Source organism: Pimephales promelas, chromosome 4 (assembly GCF_988280905.1).
Source record: "Pimephales promelas chromosome 4, fPimPro1.hap1.1, whole genome shotgun sequence".
NCBI classification, from domain to species: domain Eukaryota; kingdom Metazoa; phylum Chordata; class Actinopteri; order Cypriniformes; family Leuciscidae; genus Pimephales; species Pimephales promelas.
In genome coordinates, this window is record NC_142772.1 from 18,538,139 (window position 1) to 18,553,026 (window position 14,888).

The 14,888-nt window shown below is 38.3% G+C and overlaps 3 protein-coding genes across 17 annotated transcripts in view; 1 reads left to right on the plus strand and 2 right to left on the minus strand.

The window, feature by feature from the left end:
* The window catches only part of kcnt1b (potassium sodium-activated channel subfamily T member 1b), a 129,475-nt gene extending 127,244 nt beyond the window's left edge, over window positions 1–2,231 (plus strand). For all 10 annotated transcript variants that reach the window (XM_089130048.1, XM_089130050.1, XM_089130055.1 and 7 more), the window contains one exon: window positions 186–2,231. In XM_089130048.1, the coding sequence (XP_088986174.1) occupies window positions 186–303 (118 nt within the window). In that variant the 3' untranslated portion in view covers window positions 304–2,231. The remainder of the gene's footprint in view (window positions 1–185) is intronic.
* Window positions 2,232–2,471: 240 nt separating this feature from the next.
* LOC120472064 (uncharacterized) lies at window positions 2,472–8,243 on the minus strand. Its single transcript, XM_039662076.2, has 5 exons — window positions 7,887–8,243; window positions 7,702–7,800; window positions 5,580–6,104; window positions 5,024–5,251; window positions 2,472–4,906 (listed from the first exon to the last, which is right to left on the minus strand). Exons 1-5 carry the CDS (start codon window positions 7,891–7,893, stop codon window positions 3,201–3,203), a joined length of 2,565 nt encoding a protein of 854 aa, XP_039518010.2. The 5' UTR covers window positions 7,894–8,243; the 3' UTR covers window positions 2,472–3,200.
* Window positions 8,244–8,915: 672 nt separating this feature from the next.
* Window positions 8,916–14,888, minus strand: part of camsap1b (calmodulin regulated spectrin associated protein 1b) — a 49,194-nt gene continuing 43,221 nt past the window's right edge. For all 6 annotated transcript variants that reach the window (XM_039662074.2, XM_039662075.2, XM_039662073.2 and 3 more), the window contains 6 exons: window positions 14,547–14,683; window positions 14,233–14,447; window positions 14,033–14,135; window positions 13,784–13,905; window positions 10,122–10,240; window positions 8,916–10,020 (listed from right to left, as the gene is read on the minus strand). In XM_039662074.2, the coding sequence (XP_039518008.2) occupies window positions 9,724–10,020; window positions 10,122–10,240; window positions 13,784–13,905; window positions 14,033–14,135; window positions 14,233–14,447; window positions 14,547–14,683 (993 nt within the window). In that variant the 3' untranslated portion in view covers window positions 8,916–9,723. The remainder of the gene's footprint in view (window positions 10,021–10,121; window positions 10,241–13,783; window positions 13,906–14,032; window positions 14,136–14,232; window positions 14,448–14,546; window positions 14,684–14,888) is intronic.

Genomic DNA, 14,888 nt, shown 5'->3' on the forward strand with positions numbered 1-14,888 from the left:
AAAGTGGTACCGCCAGAACCGGAGATCGGCTGAATGGATTCAAAAACGGTAAAACTCAACAGTTTAACTCTGGGGGAGTTGTAAAATGAGCCTATTTCCAAAAAAAAGTGGATTATCCCTTTAAACTGTGCTGGGTCTAGCTGGCTGGTTTTTAACCGTACAATTTGATTTCCACCTTTCCATAGATATATCATCCGCTCTGATCCGCTGGCACACGTCCCTGACAATATCCCAGGGACTTCAGCAGGAGCGAAGCTACGGCAAGACTATGGAGCTGAAACGAGGGACGAGACCCATCTGTAAGAACCAGAAGATCTCTTTAACCCTACTTCCCTCCCTCCTTCGCCTTGAGCTGCTACAGTCTGCATGAAGAGTGTCAGGACACACAACCCTACCAACCTACCAACCACACAGATACTACCCGTGTGCCAACACACTGACAACCCAAGCTGCCCAACCACACCAAACGGTTTTAACTCTTTCCGATTCCTCTTTTCTACCACACAGACATGTAGAATCTCGTGGCGCATTTCAGACTTTTCTGTGTGTGACTGGTTATTACATTTTTTGTATTTGAGACTCGGCTCAGTGCGAATCACTTTGGACCAAACAGGCTGTCCATGCACTTTGGATTAAAGGGCAGTATATATATCAGAAACAGTAAGAGGGCAGCTAAACACAGCAGAAAGAAACAACTATTACATCAGTCAGCTGACCTGGGTGGACCAGAACACTGAATACTGCCCTGTAATACATGTGACGGGTTTCAGTGTGATATTGAACGGAATTAGTTTACATCAGTGCTATATATATTTTGAACATCTATAGCACATGTATAGTACACATATATTTGTACATATCCAAGTTAGTCACTTATTCTTTTACATGCTCAGTGACCTCTTACAGTAGTATTCACAGTATTTTGTTGTGATTTCGTCCTCAAAGCACAGTTTTACATTTGAAGTTTGAAAAGCTAATCCCAAGCTGAAGCTTTTACATTTAACTAAACGCCATGATTATTTACTGTTAATTACTAATTTAATCATATCCCAGTTTACATGGGCCGAGAACCGAACGTAAAGGTTCATCGCCATATTATTTGCTATGACAGCAAACATGAAGATTCGCAGGAACTGTAATGCAAAAGCCAACTGTGCTTCATGTGCATCATACATATTGCATTGATCTTGATTAGGTGTAATGGAAGAGATGCCAAATGGTATACTATAGACACGATCAGTGTTAAAAAAAAAGGTTTGATTTTTTTTTTCTTATTTTATTTATTTTTTATTTCCTCGTTTGTTTAATTTTTACAACACCACCTTTATTTAAAAAAAAATTAAATTAATTACTCAGTATTATTATTATTATTTGGGCGGGAGGTTGCAAAATGTACATTGTTACTGCACATTTAAGACAAAAAATTAAGAATCAACCTGATTCTGATTCAAATCTATCTAGGCAGACAAGCAGACTTGGAAAAAGTGTACCAATCAACCTGACATCATTTGGAGTTGCCGATTGTATTGCACAAAGCTCTGTTGACAGAGCCTTTAAACCCTTTAAACTACATAAGAAAACTTTTTTTTAACATTTGCATTTCACAATACATTTTACAGAAATGAAACCAATTTATGAGTGATTTAAAAGGTGAAATAATGGCTCGAAATTATTTATATTGTAATTTTTGGATTATATTAATATATTTAAAAAAAAATAATTCTTTGCCCTCTGTATCAAGACTTGCTTCTGTATTCCATTGCCATTTCTTGCAGAATATATGGAGCTGACATGTCAGTCTATCATGAAAAGCTGCTTTTGTTTTTAATCTTTCTATTCTTTCAACAGACAGACGTATTAATCTTTCATTATTCAGAAGATGTGAATGCCCACTTTGCTCAAAGTAGCTAAGTTTGAATACCTCTCATACAGTATAACTCTTACCTGTCTGCCTCCATACGGAAATGTGAGATGACGATGAAAGTGACGAAACAGGGAAATCATTGTAGCTATAGTTTAAAATATTTTAGAAATGTGTATTTATGATGTTTTCTGCCTTATTTTGCTTCCATTGATCTAGCATATCAGTTTATTAATTGCTTAGCATAGCTCCGGCTCCGGTTTACTCGGAATACTGTACAGTGAATCAGACTATGTTCATGTTTTACTGCTTGTGTTAAGATGTCACCTACATTCTGTCCACCGGTCACTGATTTTTAAAAAAATAATAATATGTGAAGAGTTCAGATGCAAAAGCCTCTAAATGCCATTTGAAATTTTCTTCTTTAATGATGATTTTTATCAAGCTTGTATATTTAAGTTCAGTGATTTCACTTAAATGGCAATGATAATTACCTATTAATTGTTATTTAAGTGAAATTACTGAACTTACATATTCAAGTTTGATAAAAATCATCATTAAAGAAGAAAATTTCAAATGGCATTTAGATGCTTTTGCGTCTGAACTCTTCATGTGTTCCCTAAATTTCCAGCCATCATTTGGAAAGGATATGCATAATGTGCATGTTCAAAATAACAGCTTGCAGATGTCTTCTATTTTTACTAGTTCCCTACGATTTAAATATATCTTGACCAGCTGATCACAGCTGTTGTAATTTACAAGATTTCTTTGTTTTATTTTTCAGTAGTCATAGAAAACATGGACCATGCATGTCCTAATCTTGCCAAATGTGTCAGAGACCCATGTTTACATTTGCTGGCTCCTGTTTTTGGATTGTACTGAACAATACATAAACTTCTAAATTTTGTACAAGTTCTTAAATGAAGTCTGTACCAACATGTATAAGAATGAATCAATAAATGCTGCATGCAGCCAGAGACGTGACAGTTTTTCCAACCAACGGATTTTATAACTCTATTGATCTATAAAATCACAGTATTTTAACATTTTACTGTACTAATGATGCAGTAAAAAAATCCAAATGTGTGTACTAGTCTGTTATAAAAAAAAATACTGTTGCAGTTGATATTTTTTACATACCATATCCAACAGAATGTCATATTTAGCATATTTTACAGTATTTTTGAAGAACAGATTAATATTTAAAGATCATAACGCTTGTCATTTTTAAAATATAAATACTTATTTTTTTCCAAATGTGGCATAGACACCAGATCAGCTTGAGGAAAAAAATCTAGTGAAATCAATCATGTTTTTATACTGTATATCTTTCCAGCGCCTAACGACTCTGTTTGAGCTTGAGTTTGTTTTTTTGTGTTTGTCTCCATCGGTCTCGAGTCCAGCGCCCACGATTTTCAACCACCTCATGTAGCAGGTCTATAAAGGTGTACTCATTCCCCAGCAACAGGCTGTCATCTTTTGGTGAACCACCTGAAGGGGGCGCTCTTGAGTCAGAGCCGTTACACACCTGCCCCCGCCGCTGGTCTCTTTGAGCACTTGGTGCCGCTTTCTCAACTCTCCTGGACTGCTTCTGGAATTCTGATTCAAGCTGCTCACTCTGGTGACCTTGGTGTGTCCTTTTCTTCACGCTCTGCATTTCCTCCATGTAATCCTTGTTGTTTATCTCCTCTCCGACAGCAGACTTTGACTTGCTGCCACCAAATGATGGATTAAAAATGCTGAACAACTCAGAGCAGACCTCACTTTCTTCGATAGGCGAGTTTTTAAAAGATAAGTCGGAGAAGAGGGTCGAATCAACATCTGACCTCCATGTTTCCTCATTTGTAAAAATTCTGCCATCTCCCCTCAGGGATTTATTAGCATTAGTGAAGTGTTCTTGTGCACTGACCTTTTGAGTGGATGACTCAAGACTTGCCCTGTAAGTGTCCTCATCAATAGTGACTCTGAGATCCTCCATTGGGCCTGTGATTTCTGGCAGGAACTCCAGTGCATTGAAATGTGGGGCGGTTGGGAGGGTTGCAGGAGAAATCCAGGGATGAAATGGTCTGATGTCATGCCTGCAACCAGTTACAAATATTAGTTTGGGGAACACATTGAGGACTTGTTGATTTTGAGCCCACTGCTTCTTCCACTGGACCGCGGTCGGAGGCCAGGTCAGTACCCGCCGAATGGGTCTCGAAGGTCCAGCAGTGTGCTGATCGACCACAGAAGTCTGGTTTTCCGGATCAGCACCAATCGTGAGGTAAGGCAGTTTCTCATCCGTCTCCTCAGACTGGGATGTCACATGATTTACATGGAGAATATCTTGACTGCTTCCTGCTCCAACGGTCAACTCATTCAGGTCTTCCAACACATCAATCCCCACACCATTCTGAGTAACATCTTCAACTACACTTGTTCCAGCTTTAACGCTCTTGTCAGCATCTTCATTTTCCTCTCGAAGGCTTTCCATGTGTGATTCCAGACTGTCTGTGGTGTTACTGAACTCATCAGTGAATCCATCACTCTCGTCATTTGCAACGTTTTTTCCATCTTCCAACTTTTCCGCCTCTTCAATATTCATATTTAGATTGTCTTTTTCTTTTTCTGAGGTCATCCATCCATTGAAATAGTCATCATTCATCACCCCAACTTCCTCAGTGGCCACTTCTTCTTCAACCTGTTTAGCAAACATCTCTGTTCTGCAGAGGACCGGCCCGGCGGAGCTCACGCGTTTAATGGGTTCCCTAGTTTCACATGTTCTTGATGAATAAATATGGTAAATCTGTGATATCTTCTCATCTCCAACCACCATCTGGTTTGTCCTTAGTAAGACCTCTCTTGTGCCAATTTGTGTTTTATCAGCAATTTCAGATTTCACTTTTCTGATTTCCTTTCGGTTGCTCTTTGCAGTTGTTTCACTGGCCTGTATAATCTCTGATCTCTCTGAAGAAGGTTTTACAGCCTGTAGATGTTTCCTTTCTCGTTTCCTGTGGTACAGTACTGAAAGGACACAGATGACAAGTACCAGGGCACACAGTACCACTGGTTAATAATAAAAGGTTAGTCATTCACAACATAACATACTATAACCAAACACAAGCTACAAGTGGATGAAAGTTACCCAACTGGGGGCTGAGGTAAGGCATTAAAGCTACATACCAATTAATATGATTAATGTTGAGTGTCCAATTGTGAGAGGTTTAGTTGTAATTACTGTGGCAGGACTTCCAGTGGTAAGGCTTGCATTAATACAACTCGTAGTGTTGGGGCCCATGGTTGTGGGGGTTTCACACTCTGGTACCTGCCATACTGGCAGATCTTTCAGCGCAGGAGGGTTGTTACAAAGCACAAACATCTCATTCTCCAGCAGCGAGGCATTCTGCAGACCTGCATACATGTTTGAAAGTCATTTCAAATGATCTATCGTAAACCTCATGTACACTATTCATGTAGAGTTTGGAGTCTGAAAGATTATGGTTTTTGAAATGTTTCTCATGCTGACCAAGGTATTTATTTTATGAAAAAAACTGTAATTTATTAGACCAAATATACAGTAAAAACATAAATATTGCAAATATTACAATTCAAAATTGTTCTTTTGAACAAAAAAAAATGGGATGAGGTGATGATACACGTTTTATTCGCTTATAATGTTACAGTATATTGGATATTTCTGCTGCATTAGATTAAGTATGAGATGGAAATGAATGTATACCTCTCAGGTATTTGGCAAAGTCCTTCACAGAGCAGGAGCAGTCCCAGGGATTTCCATCCAAACGGATCTTTGTGCCGTTAAGTGGAAGAAACAAATCCACACTCAAATGCGTAAGTTGATTGTTAGATAGGTTTAACTCCCTCAGTTTACTAAGACTGAGAAAACTAGTCGGGGTTATAGTGTGAATCTGGTTCTGAGACAAATCCAGCATGAGTAGGTTTGACAGCCCTTCAAGAGAATTGTGATCCAGTGTAGTGATGTAATTATTTGACAGTCTGAGTGTCTCGAGTGCATAATGATGGCTAAACCAGTCTGACGAGACTTGGGAAAGAAGATTACGGTCCAAATTAAGAGTTTTGAGGTTCTGAAACGTATTAAAGGTTTGCGGCCCTATTGCTGTGACACCTTGGTTTGTCATAGTCAGACTGTTCACAGAGGTCAGATTTGTGCTGTTAAACAAGGACGAGTTGATTGCTCCTAAACCATTCACAAACATATACACCGAGGTCAAGCCAGCTGGATAACCTAGAAAAGAGAAAGAAATAGAAATGTGTTAATTTGAAACTTGTTAAAGGGATAGCTCATTAAAAAAAAATATTTACTTTGCAACCTTTATGACTCAAGTCAATGGTGACCAGAGCTCAAGCAGAATTTCCAATGAATAACCACTTTTAGTCGTAAAACTGTATGGCTTCAGAAGCTTATCATTGGTCATTTCAAAATAATTACTATGAAATATAAAGCAACATTGAATTAAACATGACATTTTGAAGTAGAACAACTAAAATAGTATTTTCTTGTAGAAAAAAAAAATCCTCCAATAATCTTAAACCTTTGAAAATAGTGAAAAAATGATCTGACCAACTTGACTTGTATTCTCTGGCAGATAACAAGCACAATTGGTAACACTATATTTTAGACATTCTGTTGAGTGTAAGTAACGTTGCACCTACATGTAAGCTAACTCTCATTACATTATCAGATATTAAACACTTTATTGTGATGGTCCCCGGACACAAATTCAACTGACTATAAGTTGTTGCTGTATAGAAGGGGTATACAGTGTACAAATACTTTGTTACTTTACTTAAGTACATTTTTCACGTATCTTTACTTTACTTAAGTAGAATAAATAGTGCATACTTCTTACTTTTACTTCGTTACATTTTGCAGCAATTATTATATTTTCTACTCCACTACATTTCTACAAATTCTGTTACATTTTCATTACATTTTCTGATCAGTTTTTCCCCGGCCAAAACGTAATCTGACCATCCGTTCGTTGCACGTTTGTCTCACCAGTGACGTTTGGTTGTCATAGATATATCAACCCGGTCACACTAAATGTGTCACACACGCAGTGTGTTTATCGTGCAATTTATACGCAAAAATTAGTTTTTATGTGCATAGGAAACGCACCGTGTGTAATAGGCCTATACATTTGGTTAGGATTAGCCTATGGCAATCCAAGAGGTTCAGAATTACACCATAAATAAATTGCGTTTACTGCCAAAGATAGTTATTAATATATAGTAAGGATAAGCATGATGTGCATATTGCCTAATTGCAAGCTTGTTTCAGAAATGGTGACAACAATTTTTTTCCATAATTATTGAACATCATTATAGGAGTATTAGGTGGAACGAGTTAGAATTAAATGTTTTATTAATCATTAGGAAAAAAAAGACATTAAGAGAATAAATTGTTATGCAAGTACTTTTACTTTTAATACTTAAAGTCCATTTAAAATTGGGTACTTTTTACTTAAGTATGGTTGTCATTGTGTTACTTATACTTTTACTAAAGTAAATATTTATCTGTTTATTTGTACTTTTATTTAAGTACTGAGATTCAGTACTTCTTCCACCACTGGGGGTATATATAAATGTGTGATGTTTTATTGATCTGTGTATAGTATTGTCTTCTGTGGGCCTTGAGCCTGTAATAAAGTTTAATAATATACGTAAGTAACATGTCGACTTGTTCTACTAAACCTAACCATCTACTTATACTCTAATGAGAGTTAGCCGTCATGTCAACAGAATGTCTGAAGGGGACCATTAAAATAAAGTGTAACCGCACATTCTTTATATGAATATCAAGTGACTTCAGACCATCCTACCTTTTGGAATCTCCTTGCAAACATATTCTGTATTTGTTTGTATACAGGGCACACACCATGCTTCATGTATGCACTGGAACACCACAAACATAAAGAGAGCTAGGGAGAAGAAAAGAAACATCTGTTTATATCACAATTTGGTTGATTTTGAAGCCAACATTAAACCGAAGTGCAATAATACTCACCGTGCATACTGAAAAACAGCAAATAACAATGTCTTCAGAGTTCCCGTCTAACGACCATCAGTCCACCGAATGCCTGACCTGAGTCCCCCGCTGTGGATAAACTGCCCGTTGCCACGATACAAATGTGTCATCAGCGGACTGTCAAGGATACAGTTCTTGTCGATGAAGCACAGGCTACGGTGTTCCAGTTCGCCAAAGTTGAGACGCCCATCTTTTCTTGCAATCACCCAATGACAATAAAGCTATTGATATAAAAGTTTATCAACTGCCAAAAAATTACATGAAAAATCATGTAAAAGTAAATGTTGTACAATGTTTAACACTTGGTGCTAATATTGATAACTGTATGAGGCAAAGCGCAATTACTGTATGAAGCAAGAGGTGTTAAAAACTAAAGTGGAAGAAAGGGTGAGAATGTCAACAATTAAAAGAAAAAAAAAATGAGAATGAATGTTTTGACTTGAAATATTTATTAATTCTCAGTCTTATTTAAAATAAATAATAGTATGATAAATGAAGCAAAATAACCAAGAATGAGTAGTAGTGTGTAAAAAAACAAAACAAAAAAAACAGGTGATCAACATCAATACAATCTTTTAGTTAATATATAAAAACATATAATATACAAAACTGCAATTAAAAATTAAACAAAATGCAGCGACGTATAGACAAGTCTAACACCTATTATTTGGATACAGTAGTTTAAGAGTCATTAAGGTTCTGTCAGTGTGCTCTTTTCGGTGTTAGTGTTTCTCAGTGTATAACAGAGTACCCTTCTCTTTTCTACAAATAGCTTTAGGAGCAAAAAAAAAAAAGGTTTAGTAAGCCCTTTGAAATTGTACCCCAGCTATACACCTTCATGAGCAAAAAATAATAATAATAAAGTGCATGTGCAACACTCAACTGATCTTGACACCAAACACGAGGCTTTTGTGAGTGTTCTCGAACGTCTAGACAAAAGGATGTCGGCAGTGTTGACACTTTTCACACTGGAATGTTTTCAATCTTGGTAAATAAGTAGACAACGACTGAAAGGGAAGTAACCGATTATGAATATATTAAATACTGTCATTCAAATCGTTTACAGCGACACTCTTCATAACAGAGCATGCTGCTCTTCGCATGAGAAAAAGCTCCAGTGCCAACATCAACATGGTTACCTTACATTGCATGATAATAAAAGCACTAAAACATGATCATAAGTGCACCATAGTAAAGACTGTTCAGTGGAGAGGCCGCTACAGAGTAGAACAGAAGAGAAGAGAACTGCGTCTGACACGTATCAAGATCTGTTTGATTTCCTACTGAAAGGACAATCGAGTTTAAAAAAAGGGCTACAGCTGAGCTGTTTTTTTTAAAGCACTAAATAAACAGACACAGTACCACAACGCATGAAGGCCAAAAGTACGCAGACCTGGGATTGTCCCAGCGACAACAAAGGAGCAGCATGTTTCAGAGGCAAAAAAAAAGTTTGTTTGATAGGCAAGTCAGCTATTTTTTTTTTACATGAATTCGAGTTCTGGCAATCCTCAGAGGCAGCAGACATGTTTTGAAGATGGTAAAAGGAATAGTCATATCCATTGCGAAAAATAGGGAAACAAATCAAACAAAAACAATCATGGGGAAAGCCTTTCGCTCTTCAGTGCCAAACTAATAAATACTTCAAGTAACAAAAAAATTAATTAGGTAAAAAGACCACAGGATTGGGGGTGTAAAGGACTACTTCAACCCAAAACACATTCAAATGTGAGCCTCTTCCATCCAAACTCTGACGGAAGCAGAAAAGTGATTACTGGCCTCGATGTTAAAGTGCAGATCTTATGAGTGCCATCTGACTTCACTTTCCACTCTTTTTTGGTCCTGCGGGTCTTTTGGCTTGCCACAAGTGGTTGTGGATAGTCAGCGCATCAACACTAACGGACACGGTCTTGGCGGGGATTACATTGAACTGCTTGCGGTCTGAGCTGTACTTATAGAGTTTGTCGATCATCTTCTTAGTGATGCTCTTGGGCCCTGTGCCGGTGAGCTTGTGGATCTCCTCTGTGTCGGGGAAGTAGGAGTAAAGGGCTCTGAACTGGCACCCGCTGTCCCGGAAGAGAATCATCAAGTGGTTGGAGTCACACTTCTCCAGCTCCTACAGGTCAAAAAGAAGGAAATTAAATGACTATAGTTCATTATCAAAATTTATTGCACAATATTATTTGCATGCCATGAACCTCCAAACTGGTCACACACCTCTAGAATGGAGTTCTTCTGTGGTTCATTTACTTTCCCTGCTAAGCAGCAATGAGAGATGGCGTTGTGGATTATTGGTTTGTTGGACTTCGAGCTTGGCTCCTTGAAAAGCTTGGGTCCTACAGTGACAAAATATTTATATAAAAAAAAATATATATTACATCTTCAATATAACACTTAAGGAAAAGCATGGATGTCCTATAAGGACACTATTGCTGAAAGTTCGGTAAGATTTTTTTTTTTTTAATTTATGATCACCAAGATTAGTGTTAGCAATCGAAAATCAATTCCAATTGACCTATGGCTAAGCCACGCCCTCAAACGCGATGAGCCAATCACAGTGTGCAGCTAACCCAATACACTCGGACATTCTCTGCTTCCACATCCATTGAAATGCATTGCAGTTAGTTTTCATTCGTTTTTTTTTCTTGTCATTTTAAGTTTAAACCCTTTAACCCTTCTTTTACCCTTTCCCAAGCCACATCTCAACCAAGATAAGGGTCTGCTCTGGATTAAGTTATGCGATTAAGTGATGCACAACACCAACTAAACGTGGATAAATTAAACAAGGATGTCTACATCTGTTCTAAGTTACAGTAAGTCAACAATGTATTTGAACGTTATCTTTAGAATCTCTAACGTAACGTTAGGCTAACATTAGAAAACGTTAGCTTCTATGTAGCTGCGTTGTACATCATGTCACTTAGCTTCATTAATGTATCTGTAAATAACCGAGATAACAAATATCAACAATGTTGTGCTGAATGATTCATGTAAATACTGTAGCACCAAACGGCGATGGCAACGATATGCGGGTTATCACGTTTACACTGTGACCTGTACATTTTTGCCTCGAGCTTTTATCCGTTGCTTTCGGTGACGTGCACTTCATGAAATCTGTATATAGCGCGGAAAGAGACCGGCTTAGTTCGTTTCAAACCCCAACGCAAACTCCACGTGAGACAAAGAAAATAAAACTTCTGTCTGTCCAGTGCCAGGCGTCGGAATAAGACGAGTCAACATCGGGAAGGCTTTCAACAAACGGAGAGATCTCCGGTCTGCTCTAGGGCTCAAACGGGTCCTATACAAAGTGATAACTGAACGTGTTTCCATAATAATTCAATCATAAGTGGATACAGTAAGCACATGGAGATAGATGGAAACAAAAACCGAAGTTTTCTACTACCCCCGTGTGTAATTTACTTGTAGGGCTGCAACTAACGACTATTTTAATAGTCGACTAGTCACCGACTATTGAAACGATTAGTCGACTAATCGGATAATTATTACATTTTTCTAAAATTTAGCATGAATTGCTTTAATTCTGTGGAAAATGATAGTAAACACAAGAAAGAAGGGGGTACTTCAATGAAAAATGCATATTTTATTGAACTTTGCTGCTGATAGGCCGATTCATACTAAAAGTAAATTAAAAAAAAGCCCTGTCTAAAACCAATTAGGCAGAGTGCTTGGTCAGTATAGACATAAATATATAAATAGAGAAACTCCATCATTTTTATAAAGGCCAGGCACATTTGTTTTACAAGAAAAAAATTAATTAAAATCAAGTAAACATCTTCTTCCTGTAGCTAAACCAGGGGCAGGCACATTAGCAGCAATAAAACAGTAAACAAAAATATTAAATGCATTTTGTGAGATACATTCAGTGGTCAATCTGTTGCAAAATAACTTTACTACTCGTGATCCCAAACAAAACGTATTGACTTCCATGTTATTTGCCCTATTTTCCGCACTTTAAGGCGCACCTTCAATGAATGACCTATTTTAGAACATTTTTCATATATAGGGCGCACCGGATTATGAGGCGCATAAGATACTGCAGTCACACGTTTGACTGGGTTTGCGACTTTGCGTTATGCATCAACTAGATGTGCTAAAGGGAATGTAGTGCGCGGCGCCGGAGCTGGTGAGGTGTTTATTAGTGTGAGCGCGCTGGGGCGTGCACGTAACTTTCGCAGCCTGACTGCGGCGGGATATATTGCGGTGGCTCGTCAGCAACAGCTGGCTGTTATGAATGAGAGTGAGACGACCCGGTTACTATGAACGGGGAGCGCTTTATGAAGGTTCTGTGACGCCCGAGTAGCGCCGGGGACAGTGTGTCTGTTAAGAGTGAGCGCTCGTGAGCGGGAGACACACATAACCTGATTTATACGAGGTTGAACTGGCCGTGTGACAAAGCGGGCATAAGATGGACACGAGCGCGAGTTCGCGGGCGAATTTAATAACGCGGGGCGTTGTTAACTAATTGGTCCATATATAAGAAGATCCGGATTATAAGGCACACTGTCGTTTTTTGAGAAGATTAAAGGCTTTTAAATTCGCCTTATAGTGCGGAAAATACAGTAGGCTAAATCTTACCGAGGCGAGTCAAACTCTGTTTTATTCAACTGTCCGACGTGCTTTCTTTTTAAATGTTCGTGCATCACCGAGGTGCTGCCGTGATAGCAAGGACAGCTTTGCATGATACAGGTAACCTTTTTATTTACCGTAGGCTATCCAGGCTAAAATGCTCTCAAACTTTAGATGTTTTGGTATGTGCAGCTGCTGCGTTGGACACTGCCATTTCTGTATGTTATCGCTCAGCAGAGAAGCGAATGTGCTCAGTCGAAAAAAAAACAACAAAAAAACTTGTCTGGCGACAATTCGACAATGAAATTCATTGACGAATCATTGCAGCCCTATTTACTTGAATGCCTTTCCTTTTTATATATTTTAAATGACTTGCAGTAATTTTAACAGACTATATCTGTTCACATTAGTTAAAGCACTGTTAGTTAACACATTCATTAATGTTAACAAATGAGACCCAAATATTTCGAAAACATCATAAATTGCTTTGCTGTCACTTTCCTTGCAGAATAAAGAACATTCAATATGAAAAAAAAGAAGGTTCACTGGGACTTCTGTAGAGGACCAAAGACATAGAATCACAATCATTACTTAGATTTGATCATATCATATGCAGCAGACTGCATTTTTCAGAGCATTGTTATTTCCTTTATTTTTCTGTCCACAGTGAAAGAGGAAAAAAAGAAGCTTTACAACATGAGATAAATCACTTAAACAGAACATATAATGTTTATAATTAAGCGATAAATGCAAGTTGCTCCACATAAGTTTGCCAATTTGTTATGTCACTTGGCTAGGACACGGTGTCCCTCTCTGAACCCAATATTCAGCTCTCATTGATGCATATAGGAGAATCTCAGTCTCAATGATTATAATCTAAACTACCTCGTCCATCATTCTGACACTCAACAAATGCCACAAACCTGTCTATTCTCCTACTAAATCCATTGCCTTACATGCTTCAAAGGTGAATGTTAAGATAAAATTCATCAATAGTAATGTACGTAACTAAGCAATTCTGAGCATTCCCCAATTACTCATCCACTAATGTCTGCACAAGAAAAACACGCATGTGCTCAAGCACAAATACAAACATACTGGCTAATGGCTGATCGAGATGATATCAGCAGCATGCTGCGGTTTTTAAAGCAGGATGCTGTCCTGGTGCAGAGGAATCCTAGGAAGTTTAAATAATTTAGTACGAGACCAACACGTGGTACCCACAGCTATTGAGCATCAACACAAATAAAAACCACTTGCTTCCAACAGAATGGAAAGTAAAAAAACCTCACCTGTGTATTCTGCCATGGACGTTGATGTAACGGAAGACGCGGTGGAACCGTTATCCCAGTCTCTCTCTGTAGTCCGACTGGAGTTGCGACTGAGGCCTGGAAATGACTCGACTGATTCCCCTCTGTTTGTGGAAAAACGAACAGCAACAATTAATGTGCTCTGGAGGTCACAGTCTGAACACATTCAATTGATTCTGAAACAAATTAATACATAGACACACACCCTGTAGGACAGTGGGAAGGACTTACCGTTGAGATCCCGCCCCTCCTGAATTTACACTGTCTGGTTCAGTGGTGGCCACAGAGGCCAGTGATAGACTAGAACCAGACTGGGCACTGATGAGATTCTCATCTGGTGAAGGACAGTTTCATTATTTCAGTTTAAATCAAATGTTTATTAGCAAAAATGTAACTTAGCAATATTGCAATAGCATAATTTAAAAACGTACTGGCAGCATTGCACTTGGAAAGCATTTGAATTGAAGGTTCTTCTTTCAGCACAGACTTTGGCCTTTGTTTTTTGGCCTTGGTTTTCGGTTTGGGTTGAGGCTGTTCTTGCTCCTCACACATCTCTTGCTGTTTCTTTCTAAGATATTCCTGCTTTATCAACTCTCTCCTAGCCTTCTCCTCCTCTTTTCTGATTCTATCCTCTTCAGCTTTCCTCCTGGAATTGGGAGAGAAGAATGGCTTTAATCAAACAAACGCCATAAAAAAATACTGTTTTTATATTCCTGGAGGACGGCACTTCAGGGGTTGTCAATACCTGGCTTCATCTCTTTTCAGCTCACTTTCAGCCTCTATCTGCTGCTTGCGGAGCCGTGCCTCCTCTGCCTTCCTCTGTTGTTTCAGTAGAAATGCAGCTCGCTTTTTTGCCAATTCATCCTCTGCTTTTTGCTCATCCTGCAAACATTTAACAACAAACTTTTTAGAATTTTACATTTTCTGAAACACTAGGGTTTTCTGGGCTGTTTCCCCAGGGTTATATGTTATATGCTATAGTTGTTATACGTTTGCTAAAGCGTTCTGAGAGTTTTTAGTTTGTTTTTGCTAGGGTGTTGCTCAGTGTGGTTTGCTTACAGGTCAAGGTGAAAGTGGAAGTAGGACA